Source organism: Bufo gargarizans, chromosome 1 (assembly GCF_014858855.1).
Source record: "Bufo gargarizans isolate SCDJY-AF-19 chromosome 1, ASM1485885v1, whole genome shotgun sequence".
Lineage (NCBI taxonomy): Eukaryota > Metazoa > Chordata > Amphibia > Anura > Bufonidae > Bufo > Bufo gargarizans.
This window is the reverse complement of record NC_058080.1, coordinates 421,515,075-421,541,922: the sequence shown is the minus strand read 5'-3', so window position 1 is coordinate 421,541,922 and position 26,848 is coordinate 421,515,075. Positions and strand designations below refer to the sequence as shown.

The window sequence follows — 26,848 nt, the reverse complement described above, 5'->3', positions numbered from 1 at the left end:
TCTTCCTTATCTGTGGAGAACACTCACTGATTCAATAGAGGATGAATCCCTTCCAGAAACAATGACAGAGGCTGTTATTATACTGGCATTAAAGAGGGTAAAGACCCTAAGGATTTGGGATCATATAGACCTATTTCTCTTCTTAATACAGATGTTAAACTTTTTTCTAAGATTTTGGCCAGGAGGTTATCTACTGTTATGACATCAATTATACACCCAGACCAAACAGGTTTTATTATTATCTACATCATCTCTTTACTAATATACAGACGTCCGGAGGGGATACACGATCCATTTTGTCTATTGACGCCTCTAAGGTGTTCAATAGAATGGAATGGAGGTTCCTGTGGAGAGTGCTTCATAAGATGGGCTTTGGCCCTAGGTTTACCAATATAATAAAACTTCTGTACAGATCTCCTACTGCAAGATTGAATATAAATGGTCATCTGACAAGAAGTTTTCCTTTAACTAGAGGCACTTGCCAGGGATGCAAGCTTTCCCCTCTTTGATTTGATATTTATATTGAGCCTTTGGCTGTTAGAATGAGACAGGACCCTAGGATCTTGGGGTTTGGGATATTGGGAAACAAACACCAAATGTCTCTCTACGCAGATGATATTTAGTTTTATGTTCAGCAGACACAATTTGCGCTGTTGAGCAATATTCAAACGATACATCAGTTTGGAGAGGTTTTGGGTCTGGATGTAAACTGGGAAAAAACTACTCTTATGCCCTTGGACAATAGGAATATGCCCTTAGATAACCCGTCATTCCAAATTGAAGCCACAATTAATATTTTAAAAATTGCTGTTTCCTTTGAGTATTTAGGAATTATAATCTCTCCAAGGGTGGAAGATTTTATCCCGCTCAATTTGATTCCTTTGATAAACAAGTTAAGATCTAAAATAACAACTTGGCTTTGCTAACCTTTATCGAAGGCTGACAGAGTATCTCTAATTAAGATGGTGATTCTCCCCCAGTTATTATAGCTCTTTAAGAACTCTCCAGTTTGGATTGGGGATAGAAACGCATAAGACTTAAACTAGAGCATTGGTATAAGCCCTTGGAGAGAGGAGGAGTTAATCTCCCCTGCTTCAGGGGTTACTTTTTTAGCCGCACAGTTCTGTTTTTTCCATGAGTGGACTGATAGACCACTCTGTAGGTATTTAGTTAATACATCTCCGTATGACAACTTTTTCACACTATTGGAGTCTGGTCAATTAACCAGCTCCGATAGAGAATTTAAATCTGCCAGGAACCTCTTTATGAAGTCATGGTATTAGATCAGACTCTGGTGTGCAAAGTATGAAGATTTCTCAACTGTATAAAACTTTACTTATAGTACGATTTGGTGATATTTTGTCTCCTGGTCAGAGGGCTTGGCAAAATGAATGCTCAATGACTCACGTGGAGGATCAGGAGAGGATATTTCAGGATCTTAAAGTGGTTTCACATAATTTCAATCATGTTTTGGTGCAGTTTAATATTCTACATAGATTGTATGTTACTCTGTGATGGCTTAAAAGATGTGGTATTAGGAATCATTCTAATTGTCCTAGGTGTGAGGCTCCGGATGCGGACTACTTGTATTTGCATATGTTTTGGTCATGCCCAAAGTTGAAACAATATTGGTGGTTTATTCATGATTATATACAGAGAAAATTGAATTTGCGGATTCCTTTTATGGTTGATTTTTGGGTATTGGGGGATCTTCCCAGGGTAGCTTGTTATCAATCTAAAAAAAATCTTCTGTTTAAGATAATGTTCCTGGCAAGACTCCTAATAGCACACTCTTGGTTTGCATGAGAGGTTCCAAGTATTAATACATGGTTGAAATTGGTACATACCAAAAAGAGATATGAACATATCCTGTATAAGCAAAGAGATATTGAAATAAAATGGAGTAAAATTTGGAGAGACTGGAATAGATAGATCTTCCTTCGCTCTCCATTCTTCTACATCTTTCCTCGGTCAGGTTACGGAGGACTGGTGCCAAAGGAGGACACATCTGGGGGTGGGACGGGGAGGGGTTTGGGTTGGGTTATATGGGGTTTGAAAATGAAGGTAAAATATATATATATATATATATATATATATATATAGTACAGACCAAAAGTTTGGACACACCTTCTCATTCAAAGAGTTTTCTTTATTTTCATGACTATGAAAATTGTAGATTCACACTGAAGGCATCAAAACTATGAATTAACACATATGGAATTATATACATAACAAAAAAGTGTGAAACAACTGAAAATATGTCATATTCTAGGTTCTTCAAAGTAGCCACCTTTTGCTTTGATTACTGCTTTGCACACTCTTGGCATTCTCTTGATGAGCTTCAAGAGGTAGTCACCTGAAATGGTCTTCCAACAGTCTTGAAGGAGTTCCCAGAGATGCTTAGCACTTGTTGTCCCTTTTGCTTTCACTCTGTGGTCCAGCTCACCCCAAACCATCTCGATTGGGTTCAGGTCCGGTGACTGTGGAGGCCAGGTCATCTGGCGCAGCACCCCATCACTCTCCTTCATGGTTATTATTACACTCCAGAAATACATCCAGGCCCCTCTCTATTAGCTATATCCTGTAATATTATTACACTCCAGAAATACATCCAGGCCCCTCTTGAATCCCTTTATTGTACTCACCATCACCACCTCCTCAGGCAGAGAGTTCCATAGTCTCACTGCTCTTACCGTAAAGAATCCTCTTTTATCTTTGTGTACAAACCTTCTTTCCTCCAGACGCAGAGGATGTCCCCTCGTCACAGTCCTGGGGATAAATAGATGATGGGATAGATCTCTGTACTGACCCCTGATATAATTATACATAGTAATTAGATCTCCCCTCAGTCGTCTTTTTTCTAAAGTGAATAACCCTAATTTTGATAATCTTTCAGGGTACTGTAGTTGCCCCATTCCAGTAATTACTTTAGTTGCCCTCCTCTGGACCCTCTCCAGCTCTGCTATGTCTGCTTTGTTCACTGGAGCCCAGAACTGTACACAGTACTCCATGTGTGGTCTGACTAATGATTTGTAAAGTGGCTGGACTATGTTCTCATCACAGGCATCTATGCCCCTTTTGATGCAACCCATTATCTTATTGGCCTTGGCAGCAGCAGCCTGACACAGTTTTTTGCAGCTTAGTTTGCTGTTTATTAAAATTCCTAGATCCTTTTCCATGTCAGTGTTACCGAGTGTTTTACCATTTAATAAGTACGGGTGACTTGCATTATTCCTTCCCATGTGTATAACTTTACATTTGTCAGTGTTAAACCTCATCTGCCACTGTAGTAGTATACTGTCCTCTTCAGTGTTAATTACTTTACACAGTTTAGTGTCATCTGTGAAAATTGATATTTTACTATGCAAGCCTTCTACAAGATCATTAATAAATATATTGAAGAGAATAGGGCCCAATACTGACCCCTGAGATACTCCACTAGTGACAGTGACCCAATCTGAGTGTGTACCATTAATAACCACCCTCTGTTTTCTATCATTGAGCCAGTTACTTACCCACTTACAGATGTTTTCTCCCAGTCCGAGCATTCTCATTTTATATACTAACCTTTTATGTGGTACAGTGTCAAATGCTTTGGAGAAGTCCAGATACACGACATCCATTGATTCGCTGCTGTCAAGTCTAGAACTTACCTCCTCATAGAAACTGATTAAATTAGTTTGACATGACCGATCCCTCACGAAGCCACGCTGATATGGCGTTATTTGCTTATTTCCGTTAAGATGCTCTAACATTCCAGGCTCTGTTTTTGGACCCTTTTTGAATATTGGCACCACATTTGCCATGCGCCAATCCTGTGGGACATTCCCTGTCAATATAGAATCTGCAAATATCAGAAATAAGGGTCTGGCTATGACATTACTTAATTCCCTTAGGATACGGGTGTGTATGCCATCTGGTCCTGGCGATTTGTCTATTTTAATTTTTTTAAGTCGCTGTTGTACTTCTTCCTGGGTCAGACAGGACACTTTTAATGGGGAATTTATTTCAACATTCAGCATGTCATCTGACAGTTTATTTTCCTCAGTGAATACATTGGAGAAAAAAATATTTAACAGCTTTGCTTTCTCCTCGTCGCTCTCTGCGACTCCCCACTCATTACTCTTTAAAGGGCTGACACCTTCAGATTCATACTTTTTAACATTTATATAATTGAAGAATATTTTAGGGTTAGTTTTTCTCTCTTTGGCAATTAATCTCTTGGTCTCTAGTTTGGACGCTTTTATAAGTTTTTTACGTTCTATTTTTTTCCTTATAGTTTTTCAGTGCTTCCTCGCTACCTTCCTGTTTTAGTGTTTTATATGCTTTCTTTTTGTCATTTATTGCTTTCTTTACAGTTTTATTTATCCACATTGGTTTCTTTTTGTTCCTTTCCCAATGAGATTTTAGGATGCTTTGAAAGATATCCCATTTTGTGGCTGTATTTTTATTTGTGAGGACTTTATCCCATTTAGTTAGGCCTATGGCCTCTCTTAGTTGGCTAAATTTATCTTTTTTGAAGTTTGGTATTTTTGTTCCTCCCTGTAGAAACGCTCTTTTGAATGATAAGTGGAAGGTTATTACTTTGTGGTCACTATTTCCCAGGTGTCCCCCATTCTGCACGTCTGTTGTTCTGTCAGGCCTATTGGTTAATACTAAGTCCAGTATGGCCGTCCCTCTAGTCGGGTCCTGAACCAGTTGGGAGAGGTAATTGTCTTTGGTTATTGCCAAGAACCTTTATGAGATATACAAGTTTCAGTTTCCCAGTCTACATCTGGGTAGTTGAAGTCCCCCATAATAACCACCTCATTATGATTTGCCGCCTTGTCAATTTCATTTAGTAGTAGATTTTCTGTGGACTCTGGTATATTAGGTGGTTTATAGTAAACTCCTATTAGTAATTTATTATTGTTTTTAGCTCCATGTATCTCTACCCACACTGACTCCCCATGTTCATGTCCCTCACTTATATCTTCACGGAGTGTGGGCTTTAGACAGGACTTTACATAAAGGCAGACCCCTTCCCCTCTCTGGTTTTGACGATCCTTTCTAAACAGACTGTAACCCTGTACATTAACTGCCCAGTCATAGCTATCATCCAGCCATGTCTCAGTTATTCCCACTATGTCATAGTCCTCCTCACACATCACTAATTCCAGTTCACCAGTTTTATTAGTCAGGCTTCTGGCATTAGTATACATACATTTGAGAGGTTTATGTATATTTTTTACCCTACACCTTTCCTTCTGAACTGTTCTAGTCTCTCCTTCCATTCCTCCCCCAGTCCCACTACCTTGCCCCCGGTCTCTATCTGCACTATCTTCCCATCCTATAACATAATTACCCAGTCCCTAGTTTAAACACTCCTCCAACCTTCTAGCCATTTTCTTCCCCAACACAGCTGCCCCTTCCCCATTGAGGTGCAGCCCGTCCCTACGATAGAGCCTGTAGCCGATGAGAGAAGTCGGCCCAGTTCTCCAGGAACCCAAATTCCTCCTTCCTACACCAGTTCTTGAGCCACTTGTTAATCTCCCTAATCTCCCATTGCCTTTCTTGTGTGGCTCGTGGTACAGGCAGTATTTCGGAAAATACTACCTTTGAGGTCCTTGCTCTAAGATTTTGACCTAAATCCCTGAAATCATTTTTAAGGACTCTCCACCTACCCCTAACTTTGTCATTGGTTCCGATATGGACCATTTAATAAAGAAAGTTTATAAAAAAATAAATAAAAAAAAACACCTTGATATGCCACACCTGTGAGGTGGGATGGATTATCTCGGCAAAGGAGAAGAGCTCACTAACACAGATTTAGACAGATTTTTTAACAGTATTTGAGAGTAATGGGTCTTTTGTGCAAGTAGAAAATGTTTCAGATCTTTGAGTTCAGTTCATGCAAAATGGGAGCAAAACCAAAAGTATTACGTTTTTATTTTTGTTCAGTGTATATGCTGTGAAGAAGGACTTAGTATGAAATATGCATTACATTATGGGTACCAGACCATATTTTAACTAAGGAATAAAACTTGAAGTTTTATCTAAGAAAGTTCTCAGTTTTTTTTTTCTTCTTTCTATGCACTTTGAATCCCATGAGCACCTGGCTGTTATGGATTGAATTTCTACAGTATGTGAACTGTGTTGAATGTGTGGATAAGCAAACTTTTTCTTAATCCAAGTAAATAAATGCAAAACTAAGCAGTTGTTCTAACCACAATAAAAAAAAAAAATTGTTACACTATTATTTCTATTTAGCTATCTCATGCATGCATGCTGTATGTTAACTTAGCAGATGTATGTCATAAAACCATGCTGCTAAGGGGCTCTCCAGAAATTATTTAAAGTGGCCACCAGCAATCGGTCCTAGAATCTGAGCAGGACTGGTTGCCTCCACTTGCAGAAGCGCAGCAACCCAATGGTTGAGAGAGATAGTATACTCCCTCTGTTAACCCCTTGGATGCCGCTAACAGCGGCATCTATGGGGTTATAGCAGAGTGTCAGCATACCGCTGACACTCGCTGCTGATGGTGGCGCTCAGGAATAGAGCTGCCGCCATCAGATACAGAAGGGGGCACAGATGAGGGCTGGGGAGAAGACATAGAGCGGCGCAGAGGACATGGATGGGGGCAAAGAACATGGATGGGGGCAGGTGGGCACAGTTGCCGACACAGACACCGGGCGGCCAGCAAATTTGGAGGCGGAGCGCACAGAGTGGTGGGGGGCACAGATCGTGGCAGGGGGAACAGATCGGGTGCACATATTGGGGGCACACAGCATCCAGTGCCTGATTTCAGGCTCTGATCTGCAGAGTGCAGATCTGAACCTAAAGCCGGCACTTTTACACTTCAGCGATCAGATTGGTTAGTCTGCACAGACTAACCAATCGGAGCAATCGTCGGCAAGAGACCACTCTGGTCCCTTGCCGGAATTACTGGACTCTGCACTGTCCCTGCCAGTGGCAATGCAGGGGCAGAAGCTTTATTACAAGTGTTTTGCAGCGCTTGGATTAAAGAAAGAGGTGCCATAACATTTATATACAACCTACTGTAGCTGCACGGCGTTAATAGGGAAGTACTTATAGGGATTTAGGGGTTAATAGAAGCACTTATGGCAGACTAAATGTGACATAACTACATAATACTGTAAATCTTCACAGCTTGACATCCACTGGCCTTACCATATGACACATTTATAAAAATAAATAGCAAAAAATTAAAAACTAATTATTGCATGATCATGTTTGTTAGAGTACTAATTGTATGTGTTACAATTAAATGCTTTGCATTTTACTCAAGACTAATAAATGGTGCACTTAATTTTAGACAGTGGTTCCAACAAACATCATTAAAGATCATTAATGTAAAAACAGAAACAATTCAATATCCTCTTCCGTAAGGTTGTCAAAGGGGTGCAGGATAAAACGTCCTTTAGGTACAAAAACAACTACTACAGTCAAGAATATTCCATTAATTAATCACCAAAATTAAAAGTGCCGCAGTGTGTTTGTTATATGTGGGAAGTATTAATTTGCACATTTTACACACCACTAATAAGAGATTTCTATGGCCCTGGGAGGATTGCATGCTGTCTATGCCTATACACATAGCATGCTCAAGTAATATAATTCCCTTTCATAGATTAATATAGAGGCGATACATCATATTCTTAGTGCAAAATCACATCAACTCACTTCTTTCAATTCAAAAGTCTAATTCAGTGACTTTAAATGTGCTACAATTCATTGTGTCCCCAGCCCCCTCCTAAGGCATGTATGCTTTGTATTCTGTGTGAATAAACGCCATAGCACAACACCAGATAAAATCAATAGCGTGTTCATTACAATTACCGTATTTTTCGCCCTATAAGACGCACCGGCCCATAAGACGCACCTAGGTTTTTGGGGAGGAAAATAAGAAAAAAAAAATTTTTAACCAAAAGGTGTGCTTTTGGTGGGTTTGGAACTAATGGCGGTCTGTGGATGGCACTATTTCTGGGGATCTGTGGATGGCACTGTTATGGGGGATCTGTGAAGGACACTTATGGGGGAATCTGTGGATGACGCACTGTTATGGGGGGATCTGTGGATGACAGACACTGTTATGGGGGGATCTGTGGATGACGGTCACTGTTATGGGGGGATCTGTGGATGACGGACACTGTTATGGGGGATCTGTGGATGACGGTCACTGTTATGGGGGGATCTGTGGATGACGGACACTGTTATGGGGGATCTGTGGATGACAGACACTGTTATGGGGGATCTGTGGATGACGGACACTTATGGGGGGATCTGTGGATGACGGACACTGTTATGGGGGGATCTGTTGGTGACAGACACTGTTATGGGGGGATCTATGGATGACGGACACTGTTATGGGGGATCTATGGATGACGGACACTGTTATGGGGGATCTATGGATGACGGACACTGTTATGGGGGGATCTATGGATGACGGACACTGTTATGGGGGATCTGTGGATGACAGACACTGTTATGGGGGATCTGTGGATGACAGACACTTATGGGGGGATCTGTGGATGACGGACACTGTTATGGGGGGATCTGTTGGTGACAGACACTGTTATGGGGGGATCTGTTGGTGACAGACACTGTTATGGGGGGATCTATGGATGACGGACACTGTTATGGGGGATCTATGGATGACGGACACTGTTATGGGGGGATCTATGGATGACGGACACTGTTATGGGGGGAATCTGTGACAGAAACTGTTATGGGGGGATCTGTGGCTGGCACTGTTACAGGGGGGGGGGGATCTGTGGCTGGCACTGTTACAGGGGGGGATCTGTGGCTGGCACTGTTACAGGGGGGGATCTGTGGCTAGCACTGTTACAGGGGGGTCTGTGGATGGCACTGTTATATATGTGCCATCCACAGACCCCCCACCCCATAACAGTGCCATCTACAGATCCCCCACCCCATAACAGTGCCATCCACAGACCCCCACCCCTTAACTGTGCCATCCACAGATGTTCCCCATAAAACTGTCATCCACAGATCCCCCCCCCCACCGCCGCTCCAGTATACAAATATAAAATGTCTTATTCAATTAAAAGTGATTAAACATGCCCCCTCACTCCTAATATTACCGTACATCCTAACAGCTTCTGTACAATGCAGGCAGGCAAGCCGGACTGACGGCGCGTCACTCACTGACGTCACTTGCCTGCGCCGCCTGCTTCATTCATAAAGTAGGCGGCGCAGGCACGTGACATCAGGGAGTTACGCTGCCGCCCACCCGCCTGGCCTGCCTGCATTCTACAGAAGCGTTTAGGATGTACAGTAATATTAGGAGTGGGGGGGCATGTGTAATCACTTTGAATTGAATAAGACATTTTACATTTGTATTGTGCAGCGCTGGAGTGGCGGGGCCGGACTACAGTGACTGCATGTCACGGACGGTGTACAGGAAACAAGGCAAAGCAACATGTATAAATGACTTGCTGGATCCAAAAGCTAAGGAACCAAGGGAGACCCCTGCAGAAAACCTGGCACTTTCCCTGGCTGCTCAGCCTATGCAAAGATCCTAATGGTGGAGGTTTGCATATCCACGAACCTTGACTATAAAGCCCTGAGCACCCTACAATAGTGAGGGGACACGACCACCGGCTCCCTACACAAGATACGGAGGGAGTCAGGGTCACCTGGGATCCAGCAAACAAAAAAAAACAGATAAAGGTACAACACTTAGCTTTGAAGCAAACAGGAGAACAAAGTCAGCATGCACACACACTCCAGGAAGTAGTATAAGCCGCCCAGAAAAGCATTCTGGGGAGGAATTTAAAGGGAAGCAATTAGTCCAACACATGACAGCTGAGAGAGGCTAACGAGAGGAGGAACTGAATACCACAACACAGAAACTCAAGGAGGAGGTTCTGAAAGGCCTCTGTCAGAGCTTCTCAGCTGTCTGGTTGTGACACTGCACCGTCCCGCCGCTATTGCTGGCCCCCAGCATCTCCTCCCAGTCCCTCCCCACTCGCTCGTACATCGCAGCCAGCGATGTAAAAATGTCAGCATTCGCCCCATAGGACGCAGGGGCATTTTTTCCCCCATTTGGGGGGGGGGGTGCGTCTTATGGGGCGAAAAATACGGTAAATACTTTACAGATATATCACAGAACAAATGGATAAGCATCAGCTTGTTATTTTTTGTTATTTTAGAACACACTTCAAGCATTGCAATATCATTTATAATCCCCAATTACACTCAATCTAGGAAGCTAACATGCATAAGGATTTTTATTAACTCTCCATTTGATAAGTGCTAGGAAATTGGTCTCTGGAATAGGTGCCTTATTCTCTAGGCCTTTGTGGCCAATAGCAAAGTGTCATGCCTTCTTTTTTCCCTCCCTGTTGAATTAGTCAGCTAAGCGCATCGAGGCCCGAAGGGTAAGACTGCGTGTACACAAGACTATACATCATCAGCCTGATGGGTCAATGTTAGCGCCAAGAAGAAGATAGTTAGATGTCTACAGAATCTGTTCTATTAAGCGCTTATACAAGTAGAGCCCCCTGAGGGTGAGGGTGTCAGCAGTAAGTTTGTGTTGACATCACTGATTATTTTGCTTTTCCTCTGATCCGTCAGAACAATAACCCCCAAAAAACTGATCCTTTATGTGGAGCAAACGAGGTGTAGAACAGCATGACACCACCGTGCCCTGCACATATGGTATGCTGGAGGGGCACTGTGAATTGTCCCTGCAGTGGAGGATGAGGAGGCAGAGGAGGGGATTGTCACAGGACCAATGACGTGACAACATGGAGGCGGAATCTGCGTCACATGGCCAAATTACTGGTGTGGCTGTTCAGAAACCACATTCACCCACTGGGCCTTAAAGGACATGTATTGTCCCTGACCGTAGTTACAGGTCCACATGTCGGCGCTGCCGTGCACTTTGGCAGATAACGACAGGCTCAAGGACTGGCCCACCTTCTGTTCTACATGTGTGTGCAAGGTACTGCCTTTTTGACAAATAAATAACTTCTTTGGACTCTCCACCTTGGCTCGGCACAAGCCATCAGTTCTCTGAAAGGTGAGTCCACCACTTGGAAAGGGAGAGTGCAGCACCAGCAACTTGGCCAGGAGCATGTTCAGCATCTGTGCTGTTGAATGAATGCACGCATACTGTTGTCTCTTGGCAATCGCTTCGGTGATCGATTGCTTACGGAATGAGTGACAAGGAGTAGGAGGACGAGGAGCAGGAGCATCAGGACCAGTAAAAGATGGGAAGGACAGACAGCTCCCTTCGCCTGAGGTGGTGGAGACTTGACTGCCTGAAATCGGCTGCATGCCACGGTTCTCCCAGGCCACTTTATGGTGACACTGCATATGTTGACGCAGGGCCATGGTGCCAACATTGGCACCCTGGTGACGCTTCACCTTCGGCCCACAGACTCTACATATGGCCATGTTCACTTCCTCCGGCGGCTTAACAAAAAACTGCCACACCGCCGAGTAGGTGATTTTACTCCCAACACTATGCACTGACCGCTGCTGACTCCGTAAACCTATGCACCGCTACTTCAGAGGCAGGTAGTCTTCTGAAAAGTGAGTGGTCTACCCCGGGCACATTTGGCTACCGACCTCCAACTGCTGCCACCCTGCTGACTCCCGGCCATGCTAGTGACTTGCTGGCTCCGCCGCCGCCTCATGGGCAAGCTGCCACCCTCTTCTCCCAATGATGAAGCCTCTTCGTCAGAGGGGGGAAGACGTGATGATGTAAGTTTGCTACGTCGCTCCTCCCTACGACTGTTCTATCCCACCGCACTATGCAAGACACAAGCCTCTCTATCTGATCTGTGGGAAACCCCCTTTGCGTTCTGCTGGACCGGACGCTTGGTGGATTCCCTGCATTTGTTGACCTTGTGTGGCAGTGTCTGCTTGCTGCCTCACTCGCAGACGGAGCGGTCGCCCTCCTTCTGATGTTTCGGTCTCCACTAGAGTTGAGCGAACACCTGGATGTTCGGGTTCGAGAACTTCCCGGAAATGTTCGGGTTCGGGATCCGAACCTGACCCAAACTTCGTCCCGAACCCGAACCCCATTGAAGTCAATGGGGACCCGAACTTTTCGGCACTAAAAAGGCTGTAAAACAGCCCAGGAAAGAGCTAGAAGGCTGCAAAAGGCAGCAACATGTAGGTAAATCCCCTGCAAACAAATGTGGATAGGGAAATTAATAAAAATTAAAATAAAATAAATAAAAATTAACCAATATCAATTGGAGAGAGGTCCCATAGCAGAGAATCTGGCTTCACGTCACCCACCACTGTAACAGTCCATTGTCATATATTTAGGCCCAGGCACCCAGGCAGAGGAGAGAGGTCCCGTAACAGAGAATCTGGCTTCATGTCAGCAGAGAATCAGTCTGCATGTCATAGCAGAGAATCAGGCTTCACGTCAGCCACCACTGTAACAGTCCATTGTCATATATTTAGGCCCAGGCACCCAGGCAGAGGAGAGAGGTCCCGTAACAGAGAATCTGGCTTCATGTCAGCAGAGAATCAGTCTGCATGTCATAGCAGAGAATCAGGCTTCACGTCAGCCACCACTGTAACAGTCCATTGTCATATATTTAGGCCCAGGCACCCAGGCAGAGGAGAGAGGTCCCGTAACAGAGAATCTGGCTTAATGTCAGCAGAGAATCAGTCTGCATGTCATAGCAGAGAATCAGGCTTCACGTCAGCCACCACTGTAACAGTCCATTGTCATATATTTAGGCCCAGGCACCCAGGCAGAGGAGAGAGGTCCCGTAACAGAGAATCTGGCTTCATGTCAGCAGAGAATCAGTCTGCATGTCATAGCAGAGAATCAGGCTTCACGTCACCCAACATTGGAACAGTCCATTGGCATATATTTGGGCCCCGGCACCCAGACAGAGGAGAGGTTCATTCAACTTTGGGTTGCCTCGCAATATAATGGTAAAATGAAAATAAAAATAGGATTGAATGAGGAAGTGCCCTGGAGTACAATAATATATGGTTAAGGGGAGGTAGTTAATGTCTAATCTGCACAAGGGATGGACAGGTCCTGTGGGATCCATGCCTGGTTCATTTTTATGAACGTCAGCTTGTCCACATTGGCTGTACACAGGCGGCTGCGTTTGTCTGTAATGACGCCCCCTGCCGTGCTGAATACACGTTCAGACAAAACGCTGGCCACCGGGCAGGCCAATACCTCCAAGGCATAAAAGGCTAGCTCTGGCCACGTGGACAATTTAGAGACCCAGAAGTTGAATGGGGCCGAACCATCAGTCAGTACGTGGAGGGGTGTGCACACGTACTGTTCCACCATGTTAGTGAAATGTTGCCTCCTGCTAACACGTTGCGTATCAGGTGGTGGTGCAGTTAGCTGTGGCGTGTTGACAAAAGTTTTCCACATCTCTGCCATGCTAACCCTGCCCTTAGAGGAGCTGGCCGTGACACAGCTGCCTTGGCGACCTCTTGCTCCTCCTCTGCCTTGGCCTTGGGCTTCCACTTGTTCCCCTTTGACATTTGGGAATGCTCTCAGTAGCGCATCTACCAACGTGCGCTTGTACTCGCGCATCTTCCTATCACGCTCCAGTGCAGGAAGTAAGGTGGGCACATTGTCTTTGTACCGTGGATCCAGCAGGGTGGCAACCCAGTAGTCCGCACACGTTAAAATGTGGGCAACTCTGCTGTCGTTGCGCAGGCACTGCAGCATGTAGTCGCTCATGTGTGCCAGGCTGCCACGGGGTAAGGACAAGCTGTCCTCTGTGGGAGGCGTATCGTCATCGTCCTGCGTTTCCCCCCAGCCACGCACCAGTGATGGGCCCGAGCTGCGTTGGGTGCCACCCCGCTGTGACCATGCTTCATCCTCATCCTCCTCCACCTCCTCCTCATCCTCGTCCTCCTCGTCCTCCAGTAGTGGGCCCTGGCTGGCCACATTTGTACCTGGCCTCTGCTGTTGCAAAAAACCTCCCTCTGAGTCACTTCTAAGAGACTGGCCTGAAAGTGGTAAAGATGACCCCTCTTCCTCCTCCTCCTCCTGGGCCACCTCCTCTTCCATCATCGCCCTAAGTGCTTTCTCAAGGAGACATAGAAGTGGTATTGTAACGCTGATAACGGCGTCATCGCCACTGGACATGTTGGTGGAGTACTCGAAACAGCGCAACAGGGCACACAGGTCTCGCATGGAGGCCCAGTCATTGGTGGTGAAGTGGTGCTGTTCCGCAGTGCGATTGACCCGTGCGTGCTGCAGCTGAAACTCCACTATGGCCTGCTGCTGCTCGCACAGTCTGTCCAGCATGTGCAAGGTGGAGTTCCATCTGGTGGGCACGTCGCATTTGAGGCAGTAAGCGGGAAGGCCGAAGTAACGCTGTAGCGCAGACAGGCGAGCAGCGGCAGGATGTGAACGCCGTAAGCGCGAACAGACGGCCCGCACTTTATGCAGCAGTTCTGACATGTCGGGGTAGTTGTGAATGAACTTCTGCACCACCAAATTCAGCACATGCGCCAAGCAAGTGATGTGCGTCAAACCTGCTAGTCCCAGAGCTGCAACGAGATTTCGCCCATTATCGCACACCACCAGGCCGGGCTTGAGGCTCACCGGCAGCAACCACTCGTCGGTCTGTTGTTCTATTCCTGTGCGGTGTGGGGCCTGTCGCCCAAACATATGAGTTTCAGAATGGCCTGCTGACGTTTACCCCGGGCTGTGCTGAAGTTGGTGGTGAAGGTGTGTGGCTGACTGGATGAGCAGGTGGAAGAAGAGGAGGAGGAAGCTAAGTAGGAGGAGGTGGCAACAGGAGGCAAAGAATGTTGCCCTGCGATCCTTGGCGGTGGAAGGACGTGCGCCAAACAGCTCTCCGCCTGGGGCCCAGCCGCCACTACATTTACCCAGTGTGCAGTTAGGGAGATATAGCGTCCCTGGCCGTGCTTACTGGTCCACGTATCTGTGGTTAGGTGGACCTTGCCACAGATGGCGTTGCGCAGTGCACACTTGATTTTATCGGATACTTGGTTGTGCAGGGAAGGCACGGCTCTCTTGGAGAAGTAGTGCCGGCTGGGAACAACATACTGTGGGACAGCAAGCGACATGAGCTGTTTGAAGCTGTCTGTGTCCACCAGCCTAAATGACAGCATTTCATAGGCCAGTAGTTTAGAAATGCTGGCATTCAGGGCCAGGGATCGAGGGTGGCTAGGTGGGAATTTACGCTTTCTCTCAAATGTTTGTGAGATGGAGAGCTGAACGCTGGCGTGTTAAATGGTTGAGATGCTTGGTGACGGAGGTGGTGTTGGTTGTACATCCCCTGTTTGCTGGGCGGTAGGTGCCAACGTTCCTCCAGAGGTGGAGGAAGAGGCCGAGGCGGCAGCAGCAGAAGAGGCCGAGGCGGCAGAAGCAGAAGAGGTAGCAGGGGGAGCCTGAGTGACTTCCTTGTTTTTAAGGTGTTTACTCCACTGCAGTTCATGCTTTGCATGCAGGTGCCTGGTCATGCAGGTTGTGCTAAGGTTCAGAACGTTAATGCCTCGCTTCAGGCTCTGATGGCACAGCGTGCAAACCACTCGGGTCTTGTCGTCAGCACATTGTTTGAAGAAGTGCCATGCCAGGGAACTCCTTGAAGCTGCCTTTGGGGTGCTCGGTCCCAGATGGCGGCGGTCAGTAGCAGGCGGAGTCTCTTGGCGGCGGGTGTTCTGCTTTTGCCCACTGCTCCCTCTTTTGCTACGCTGTTCGCTCGGTTTCACCACTGCCTCTTCCTCCGAACAGTGAAAGTCAGTGGCACGACCTTCATTCCACCCAGTCTTGATCCCTGACCTCCTGTTCAGTCTGCACACTGCAGAAAGACGCAGCAGTTGGCACCTGTGTTTCGTCATCATCAGAGACATGCTGAGGTGGTATTCCCATGTCCTCATCATCAGGAAACATAAGTGGTTGTGCGTCAGTGCATTCTATGTCTTCCACCGCTGGGGAAGGGCTGGGTGGATGCACTTGGGAAACCCTGCCAGCGGAGTCTTCAAACAGCATAAGAGACTGCTGCATAACTTGAGGCTCAGACAGTTTCCCTGGTATGCATGGGGGTGATGTGACAGACTGATGGGCTTGGTTTTCAGGCGCCATCTGTGCGCTTTCTGCAGAAGACTGGGTGGGAGATAATGTGAACGTGCTGGATCCACTGTCGGCCACCCAATTGACTAATGCCTGTACCTGCTCAGGCCTTACCATCCTTAGAACGGCATTGGGCCCCACCAAATATCGCTGTAAATTATGGCGGCTACTGGGACCTGAGGTAGTTGGTACACTAGGACGTGTGGCTGTGGCAGAACGGCCACGTCCTCTCCCAGCACCAGAGGGTCCACTAACACCACCACGACCATATCCGCGTCCGTGTCCCTTACTAGATGTTTTCCTCATTGTTACCGTTCACCACAATAAGAAAAATATTATTTGGCCCAATGTATTGAATTCAAATTCAGGCCTTTTTTTAAAGACACCTAACACTATCTGGCTATCTATTTAGGTACCGTATTACACTAATACAGGCACAGCAGTAACGACAGATTTAGCTGAATATAAATTTGAGGCCTAGTATTTAGGCGCTGTGTGACAGGTATAGGTTTACTGACAGAATTAGACTTGGAAATGCACAGTAGCGTGTGTGTGAAGTTATTCAGAATGACCCTATGTGCACCTTGAATATTATATACCCTTTTAGGGATAGATTTAAAGTAGCTCTGATACAGCAGAAACCACTAAATTAGGAAATTGCTAAATTGGGAATTGTATTTCAACCCAGAACAAAAACTGTGCTTTGACGGACACTAAATAACTTGCCCAGCCACAGCAATAACCACAGATTTAGCTGACCTAAATTTGAGGCCTATTATTTAGGCGCTGGGTGACAGGTATACGTTTACTGACAGAATTAGACTGGGATATGGCCAAAAAATAACTACACTATTGATGGTTAAATGCACTTGGTGTGACAGCTTGACTAACCACACTATTGAGGGTTAAATTCACTTGGTGACAGCTTGCCCCTGATGTAGTATATGGCCAAAAAATAACCACACTATTGCTGGTTAAATGCACTTGGTGTGACAGCTTGACCCTGATGTAGGATTTAGCTAAAAAACAACCACACCATGGAGGGTTAAATGCACTTGGTGACAGCTTGCCCCTGATGTAGTATATGGCCAAAAAATAACCAGACTATTGATGGTTAAATGCACTTGGTGTGACAGCTTGACCCTGATGTAGGATTTAGCCAAAAAACAAACACACTATTGAGGGCTAAATGCACTTGGTGGCAGCTTGTGCTGGCGCACCACAAGACACAGAATGGCCGCCGATCACCACAGAAAAAAGTGACTGAAAAACGCTCTGGGCAGCCTAAAAACAGTGAGCAATTCAATAGCAGCAGTTCAATCATCCACAGCTGCAGATCGATCTCTGAATGAAGTCTTTTGGAGGAGTTAATCACTGCCTAATCTCGCCCTAACGTCGCAGCTGCAACCTCTCCCTATACTGATCAGAGCAGAGTGACGGGCGGCGCTATGTGACTCCAGCTTAAATAGAGGCTGGGTCACATGCTGCACTGGCCAATCACAGCCATGCCAATAGTAGGCATGGCTGTGACGGCCTCTTGGGGCAAGTAGTATGACGCTTGTTGATTGGCTGCTTTGCAGCCTTTCAAAAAGCGCCAAGAAAGCGACGAACACCGAACCCGGACTTTTACGAAATTGTCCGGGTTCGGGTCCGTGTCACGGACACCCCAAAATTCGGTACGAACCCGAACTATACAGTTCGGGTTCGCTCATCCCTAGTCTCCACTGCTTCCTGCCCCCTCCTTGGATTTTCGGTGTCAACTGGGACCTGGTTACATGTTTGAAATTTGAAGTATCAAATATATGTTGCTTTGTGTCATCCTCTGCCTCCATGTTTGACCCCTCCTCCCCATGCCCTGTTTAATTATTATTATTTTTTTTATCTCCCTGCTTCGTCTATTCATTTAAAGGAAATATGGGACAGAAGGTTAAACTTTGTCCCAATCGTTTAGTGGCCTATTTTAGTCCAATACGATAAATATATACGCAGTTTACTTTTGCTGTTATTTACGCTGAAATTGTTTTGTTGCTAATTTAAAATCATTTAGTTGCCTATCTCAGTAAAAAAGGAAAAAATATATTTGGCGCTTTTAGGGGTGTTTTAATTCGCTTTTAATTTATTTCGTTCAGCTAAAAGTATGTCAGACAGAGAAGTGCCAGGCCCTGCAGGATTTTGGCACAGGCACAGGTCGCAGCAGAGTAAGGGGGTGTGGCAACAGGGGTTTCTTACCAAGGACTCAGGTCCATGTCAGCTAGCGGTCGTGTCTTGACCAGCAACCCAGCGGTTCTTGATTGGTTGACTGAATCTTCGACTTTGTCGCAAGTGACAGCAGCACCAGCCGCCTGAGTCAGAGTCGCTGATGAGCAGCTTTCTTCACCCGAATAGTGAAGAAACTACTCACTAGCAGCAGGTAGACCTGGAGCAGGACCTGAACCAGCAGGTGGTGGCATACTTTGACAGCAGTTACTTTGCAGTAACACGCATAGGGAGACTGCTGTGGTAGTGAAATAATACTGTGAGTCAGTATGACATGCAGATGACAGGTGTCGCTCTTAGAATCACTGCACACTTCACTTATTATAGCATTTATGGGGCCAAAACTGACTAAATAACTCAAGTATGAACTCAGCCTTACAGGTAAATGTTAGCGCCAAGAAGAAGCGCACGCCTTTCACACCGTCGTCAGCTGATTCCACATAGAGGTCTACAGAACCTGTTTTATTAAACGTTCATACAAGTACAGCCCCTAACAGAGTGGAGAGGGTATCAGCAGTAAGTTTGTGTTGACATCACTGATTATTTTACCCTTCCTCTGATCTCTGGCAAGGTGACATAGTGTGGAGGTGGAAGCAGCATCAGAAGAACACAGAGTAGCAAGGTGACATAGTGTGGACGTGACAGCAGCATGAGGAGGCAACAGAGTGGCAAGGTGTCAGTGACATAGTGTGGAGGTGGGTGGCAATACCAGTACCAGCTGAAAATGGTGGGTGAAAGAAGGAGCACTCGGCATCAGATGTGTGGTATCAGGCGGGTGGCAACATCAGAATAGTAGCTGAGGCAGGTAGCCAGAAGAAACCGATCTCTTTTGTCAAAGTGTTGGTGTGGCACCGTGAATGATCTAGTCTGATGCATCAGGCATTGGTGGGTGGAAATCCTGGCTGATCCACGCCTGATTCATCTTGACAAAGGTAAGTCTCACCACATTTTGGGTGAACAGGCGAGTTCTTCTTGGGGTAACTATGGCCACCATCACTGCACACTTCACTTATTTTGGCATTCATGGGGCCAACACTGACTAAATAACTTAAGTATGAACTCAGCCTTACAGGTAAAGTGTTAGCACCAAGAAGAAGCGCACTCCTTTCACACCGTTGTCAGCTGATTCCACATCGATGTCTACAGAACCTGTTCTATTAAACATTAATACAAGTACAGCCCCCAACAGAGTGGAGAGGGTGTCAGCAGTAAGTTTGTGTTAACGTCACAGATTATTTTACCCTTCCTCTGATCCGTCAGAACAATATTCCCCAGCATCTGTCTTCACTTGGTTAGCATTTGGTCAGTAATCCATCAGTATTACTAATGCAAAAAAACAGGAGTGGATCCAAAACAGAGATGACATGTAAATGGAAAATTTGCATGTCTTCTGTGTTTTGTACCCACCCCTGCTTTTGGCTACCAAATCCAAGCCAATTCTGATGGGACCATACAGGCCTTACAGCTGCTACACAGACAGGGTCTGTTGTGCTTCTCATTTTCTCTTCTTTCTGACATATCAGAAGGATCAAATAAATGATAATGTCAGCCAGGCCAAAAGGCAAAATAGTGGCCCAGTCATGAAGTGGAAAGGGTGGGAACAGCTTGAGATATCCACAGAGTGGCCCTATGACATAGTTGTGAGGTGGAAGCAGCATCAGGAGACCACAGAGTGGAAACATGTCAGAGTCTGAAGGTAGCAGCATTATCAGGAGGGGGCCACAGAGTGGCACAATGACAATGTGGAGATGGCTGCAGCATCAGGAGGCCACAGAGTGGCACAATGACAGAATGTGGAGGTGGCGGCAGCATCAGGAGGCCACAGAGTGGCAAGGTGACATAGTGTGGAGGTGGAAGCAGCATCAGAAGAACACAGAGTAGCAAGGTGACATATTGTGGAGGTGGCAGCAGCATGAGGAGGCCACAGAGTGGCAAGGTGACAGGGGCATAGGTATAGGGGCTGCAGAGGTAGCAGTCACTACCGGGCCTAGGAGCCTGAAAGGGCCCAACGACCCTTGTGCTGCATATGAAGACACCAGTATTATAGAAAGTGCATGTTGTTCAAGTTAGATCTCTGACTGGAGGGAAGGGGTTAGGTCAAGTATTTGGGTGAAAAGAAGGAGCACTCGGCATCAGATGTGTGGTATCAGGCGGGTGACAACATCAGAATAGTAGCTGAGGCAGGTAGCCAGAAGAAACCCTCTCTTTTGTCAAAGTGTTGGTGTGGCACCGTGAATGATCTAGTCTGATGCATCAGGCATTGGTGGGTGGAAATCCTGGCTGATCCACGCCTGATTTATCTTGACAAAGGTAAGTCTCTCCACATTTTGGGTGAACAGGCGAGTTCTTCTTGGGTAACTGTGGTCAACATGGCTGGCAGGGTGCACTCCAAGTATGCCACCACCTGTTGGTTCAGGTTCTGCTCTAGGTCTAGATGCTGCTGGTGAGTAGTTTCTTCACTGAATTGTCCCTGCAGTGGAGGCTGAGGACACGGTGAAGGATCAGGAGGCAGAGGCGGACATTGTTGCAGGACCAACAGCATGAGAACATGGATGCGGATGCGGAGTCACCTACCTAAGTTGCTGGTGTGGCTGGCCATAAACTACATTTACCCAGTGGGCCGTAAATGACATATAATGTCCTTGACCGTAATTATAGCTACTGACCAATTTTCCCAAAACAGGCTGTTTCACAAAAAAAATCACCTCTGAATGGTTAATAGACATTATTCATTCTGTATAGCAAAAGGCAGTCTATAATCAACCATCGATTTTCCCAAAAAAGGCTGTACAAACAAATTTCACCACTGAATGGCTAATCGACATAATGTGGTCTGTTTTTTTTTTTTGTTTTTTTTGCCACTAATGCACACTAAAAAGGGCTGCAATTTTCTTACTTCACTACACAAAGGCTAATAAGCCCTTTTTCTTTTTCCCCACTAATACACGCCAAAAAAGGACTTTAGAAGATATAACTACATCGCTGAACGGCAAATACTTTTTTGTGTGCCACTAATACAAGCAAAAAAAGGGCCTTACAACATATAACTGCACCACTGAACGGCAAATATATTTTTTCTTTCTCCACTAATACACGCCACAAAAGGCTTTAGAACATCTAACTGCTCCGCTGAATGGCAAATATATTTTTTTTTCCCACTTATACATGCCACAAAATGCTTTAGAACATATAACTGCACCACTGTACTGCAAATGTTTTTTTTTCCACTAATACACACCACAAAAGGCTTTAGAACATATAACTGCACTGCTGAACAGCAAATTTATTTTTCTTTTTCCTCTAATACATGCCACAAAAGGCTTAAGAACATATAACTGCACCGCTGAACGGCAAATATATATTTATTTTGCCACTAATACATGACAAAAAGGGCTGTCATTTTCACACTTCACCACACAAAGGCTAATAAGCCCTTTTTTCCTAGTAATGCAAGCCAAAAAATGCTTTAGAACATATAACTGCACTGCACAAGGGCAAATAAGAAGTTTCAATATTTCCTTCTAATAAACCCTGTTAATGGCTGTATCAAACAGCGCTTGCACCCCAATAACAAGAACAGTTTGCTGGAATTATAGAGCTGTATGATGGCAATTTGGGTCCCCCAGTCAGTGCAGCAAGGTGTAATAGGAATGTCCCTAATACCCAGGCTGTAACCTCCCCTACTTAACCCTGTTCAACATAAATGCTGTTGAATGATTCCTTCCTATACTTTCCCTACACCTTGAATAATCTATCCATGCACTTGTAAATCGCTTTTTTTTGCACAATTGAAGATTATGCTAGCTTTAGTGTACTAATAATCTTAATTTTAATAAAGACAGGAGGCGAGTATTTTGCATTAACTCTCTTTACTAACTCCACAGCAGTAAATAAAAATGTAAAGAGTAACAAGTAGATCACTGCGCCACATAGTATATAAGGGTCATGCTGCCTGTGCACTTCCTCTTTCTAAAAGCGACATCAAAGTCCAGGTTGAGCTCGAACATCCAGAAATTCAACGAAAACTGTAACAGCGGTTTCTGGCGAGTAGAACTTGAGGAGACTTCTGGTAAACGAGGTTGGAGGTAAGACCGAACAAAGTTCTCATCTCATCCTATCGGGTCGTAAGATTAACAAACCAGCGACCAGTGGAGGACCTGAAGAGGGTTACGCTGAAAGGAGAGTATAAAATAGGTTAGGTATAGAATCTTAACTATTCACGCTTATGGGCTTTAACGGAATAGTGTAAAGTTAAATCATTACAAATAGGGTGCAAATTATCTAGTGGCTAAATGTATGGTAGGTGTAAGTATGTAATACAACTAAGAACTGTTCGTCAGGGTGGCAATACTTAGGGTGAGAAATTCCAAATATGTCCCAAAACAGAGAAATTATTAAAATCAAGCCCCATATCCGACACCTTGAGATTCACTCCCCCAAAGAGTCAGGGTAGGGAATAGAAGGGAGGGAAAATACTCGCCTCCTGTCTTTATTAAAATTAAGATTATTAGTACACTAAAGCTAGCATAATCTTCAATTTTAAAACATGACAGGAGGCTTCCTATTTTGCAATTTTTACGCTGAAGAAGAGATGTCCCAGCAGAAGGGGGAGCGCGAAAATAAAAGGTACGGAAAGTAGATTCCCTAGACCAGTCCGCCGTTCGGAGAATATCCGAAAGGGACGCCCCTGCCATTAGGGCTGATGAAGCCGCCGCTCCGCGAACGGAGTGGGCGCCGAAAGCGGGGTCTATACCTGTGAGGGAAAGGATCCAGCGGATCCAACGGGCCAGCGTGGTGACAGAGACTGGGGCGTAAGGGCGCACGTAGGAAACTAGGAGTTGACCCGACGTAGAGGAATGGAGTGAGGAGGTAACCGAAACATAACTGCAAAGGGTGGAAACAACACAGAGCTGCGGGTCGTCTGGAAAAAAGGGATAAGAGACCGACGTCGAACCTGATTTAGTGCGACGAGAGATATGGAATGTGACCCCTTCAGGGGTCACCTCAAAGGCATCGACATCGAAGGCCCGAACGTCCGACACCCGTCGGAAAGACACAAGACAAAGGAGAAAAGCGCACTTAGCGGATAGTTGGCGAAGGGAGAGGCGGTCATTCGGAGGCCAATCCCTGAAAAAACGGAGAACCAGTCCCACGTCCCATAGGTGATGGTATTTGGGGGCTGGGGGGCGGCGGAGCCGCATGCCGCGGAGTAGGCGACAGACCAGAGGATCTTTGCCGACCGGGAGGTCCCCGACGGGAGTATGGGCTGCCGAAATCGCGGAGCGAACGACGTTGATAGAGCGATAAGAGCGGCCAGAAGAAAACAAGGAGGAAAGAAAATTGAGAATCATGGGAACAGGTGCCGTAAATGGATCGGAGTCCCGTTCCATGCACCAAGTAGACCAGGAGGCCCAAGCTGAAAGGTAGCAGCGTCTAGTTCCCGGGGCCCATGAGTCCCATAGGAGGTCCCTAGCAGTCTGCGATAGTCCGCTGACTCGCCAGGAACCCCGGAAAGAGACCAAGCCACCAGGGGTAGTCGATCTTCCAGGATGAGCGGGTGGAGACATCCTTTGGGATCCGTGAGCAGGTCCTGGAAGGATGGAAGGAGGAGAGGATCCATGTAGGAGGAGGCCAGGAGGTCCGGGAACCATGGTTGACTCTGCCACAAGGGCGTTATGAGAACCAGTTTGATTTGCTGCGTCCGCATCTGGTGTGGTGTTCTCGCAATCATGGAGAATGGGGGAAAAGCGTAGGCTCCTGTCGCCGGCCATTGTTGGAGAAATGCGTCTGTCGCCTTGCTCTCCGGGTCCGGGAGCCAGCTGAAGAACTCCGGGGTCTGGTGATTGTTGCGAGAGGCGAACAGATCCAGGTGAAAGGGACCCCTCCGGGCTGCCAGGGCCCTGAAGATTCTCGTGTTCAGCTTCCAGTCGCTGACGTCTCTCCAGTGGCGAGAGAACCAGTCGGCTGTGAGGTTGATTTCTCCCGGCAAGTATTCCGCTTGTAACGTGATGTTGCGAGGGAGGCAGTAGTCGAAGATGTCCCTCGTGAGATCCGACAGTAGGCGTGAGCGAGCGCCTCCTAGGCGGTTGATGTACTGGACTGCAGAGATGTTGTCCATGCGAAGGAGAATGCAACAATTGGAGCTCTCCCGAGCCAGGCTGCGAATCGCAAAGGATCCTGCTAGGAGTTCGAGGCAATTGATGTGCATGGAGAGCTCCTGCGTCATCCATGCTCCTCCCGTGGAGATGGTTCCATTGGTGGCACCCCATCCCCACAAGCTGGCGTCTGACTCTAAAACTAAATCTGGAGTGTCTCCGAAAATGGCCTTGCCGTTCCAGGCTTGCATGCTGTCCAGCCACCATGACAGCTCTTCGCGAACTTCTGTCGTCACCGGGACGGGTTGATCGTAGGTAGGTCTGTGGCGAAGGTATTTTGCCTTGAGTCGTTGCATGGCCCTGTAGTGGAGAGGACCCGGAAATATGGCTTGAATGGAAGCTGAGAGGAGACCTACAATCCTGGCCAGGTTGCGTAGAGGGATGGAATCGAGTCAGAGAACTCTGCGAATCTCCTTGCGAATGGTTGCGATCTTTGAGGTTGGTAGCCTCAGAGTGCACGTCGTCGAGTCGATCTCGAAGCCGAGGAATTGTATCGTCTGGGTAGGGGTCAGCTCTGATTTCTGTTGGTTCACCACGAAGCCCAGAGATTCCAGTAGGGATACTGCCAGGTGAGTGTGTTGGCGTAGTCTGCGTTTGTCGGAGCAGAACAGGAGGAGGTCGTCCAAGTAGATGATGCATCGAATGCCGCTGGACCTCAGGTGGGCCACCACCGGTTTTAGGAGTTTGGTGAAACACCATGGGGCTGAGCTGAGCCCGAAAGGGAGGCAAGTGAATTGCCAAGGGCGACCATGCCAGAGGAAACGTAGGAGTGCTCGACAGTCCGGGTGCACCGGGACTGACAGGTATGCATCTTTTAGATCGAGCCTGGCGAACCAGTCGTTGCTCCGAAGAAGGTCCCGCAGGAGGTGGATGCCCTCCATCTTGAAGTGGCGGTAGACCACGTACGCGTTGAGGGCGCGAAGATTGATAACTGGGCGGTATTCTCCCGACTTCTTCCGCACGAGGAAGATGTTGCTGAAGTAACCTCCCTGTTCGTGGACTGGTTGAATAGCCCCTTTGTCCCGAAGCTCGCGTAGCTCCGCGTTGACGAGGTTGTGGTCGAAAGAGGACATGTGGATGGGGTGAGGGGGCTGAACCTGAAAGGGGGTTCCCACTAGGTCTATGATATATCCCTGCACTGTTTGTAGAATCCATGCGTCTGAGCAAAGGGATGCCCAATTGTGGAAAGAAAGGGAAATACGGCCCGCAATGCGGGTACATGGTAACAATGGAGGAATATGGGTCCTTACCTGCAGTAAAGCGGGAACGTCCGCGTCCGCGGATTCCACGGCCTCTATCCGAGCCTCTGGAAAAGGGTCGTTGTTGATAGTCCCTTGTCGGATAAAATGGTGTTGGTTGAGTACGGGGGCCTGAAGGCCAAAATCGGCTGGCGGCACGGCCCCGTTGCCGGCCAGCCCTTCCAAAAACCCCTCTGGTAGGGTTGCTCCTGAAGACACTGCGCATTGAGGATTGCGCCTTATTAAGGGAGGTGAACACGTTGACATGTTTGTTTAATTCCTTGAGGAATGGTTCACCGAAAAGTTTTCCTTGTGCCTGGGGCCCAATCTCTTTTGTGCCAAGGTCTGCCAATTTACCGTTAATACGGAATAACGCTGCTTTTCGTCTCTCCGAAGAGAGCGTAACATTGGCGTTTCCGATGAAACAAAAACAACGTTGTGCCCACTCACGAATGTCATGTGCCCATTCCCTGAAGTCCTCGGTGGAGAAGGAATCGGCTTTGGCGTAGGCATCATCCGCCAGATACATAATGCGAGCCAGGGGGCCTACGGAATCCAGTAGGTTATCTTGGGCGCCCCATAGGCCTTTCTCTAAGCCCCGTCGAGGGTCTCTGCCACTGCGCATCATAAAGGTTGTCATAACTTTGTCAAATTCTGGGGTCTGAGCGACCTTATCCGGCAGGGAAGGGCGTGGGCATTCAGACCTGAGTCGGTTGCGGACCTCTTTCTCCAGAGGTTTGCGGAGCCACAGGTGCATGAACCTGGAAAGGTGTTCTGGAGGCGACCATTCACCCGATCTGGGGTGTCGTATGTTGCGAGGATCGAACATCGCCTGACCTGAGGGGTCCATAATGGTGTCTGAGTCAAGAGGAGGTTCTGCGTCAGCAGTGTCTTCGATACCTCTTGCATGAAAGCAGAAACAGACTTCTCGTCCGAGCCCCATGCGTCGTAATCCGACTCTGAAGCGTCAGCTTGCCACTCATCTAGCACTGACATGGAGTGGGTAGGGTCCTGTTCTTCTTCTGAAGAGTACTCCTGACGCGGGGCCGGAGTGTGAAGTTTGGCAGGTTTACGCTTGGCAGGTGTCTTACCCTTGGGTGGTTTGGGTGTATAGTCCTCGCCTTTG

At 46.9% G+C, this 26,848-nt stretch overlaps 1 protein-coding gene across 1 annotated transcript; it reads right to left on the bottom strand.

The window, feature by feature from the left end:
- Window positions 1-22,244: 22,244 nt before the first annotated feature.
- LOC122932225 lies at window positions 22,245-26,622 on the bottom strand. The gene is made up of 2 exons (XM_044286521.1): window positions 25,735-26,622; window positions 22,245-22,501 (listed from the first exon to the last, which is right to left on the bottom strand). Exons 1-2 carry the CDS (start codon window positions 26,570-26,572, stop codon window positions 22,497-22,499), a joined length of 843 nt encoding a protein of 280 aa, XP_044142456.1. The 5' UTR covers window positions 26,573-26,622; the 3' UTR covers window positions 22,245-22,496.
- Window positions 26,623-26,848: the final 226 nt, after the last annotated feature.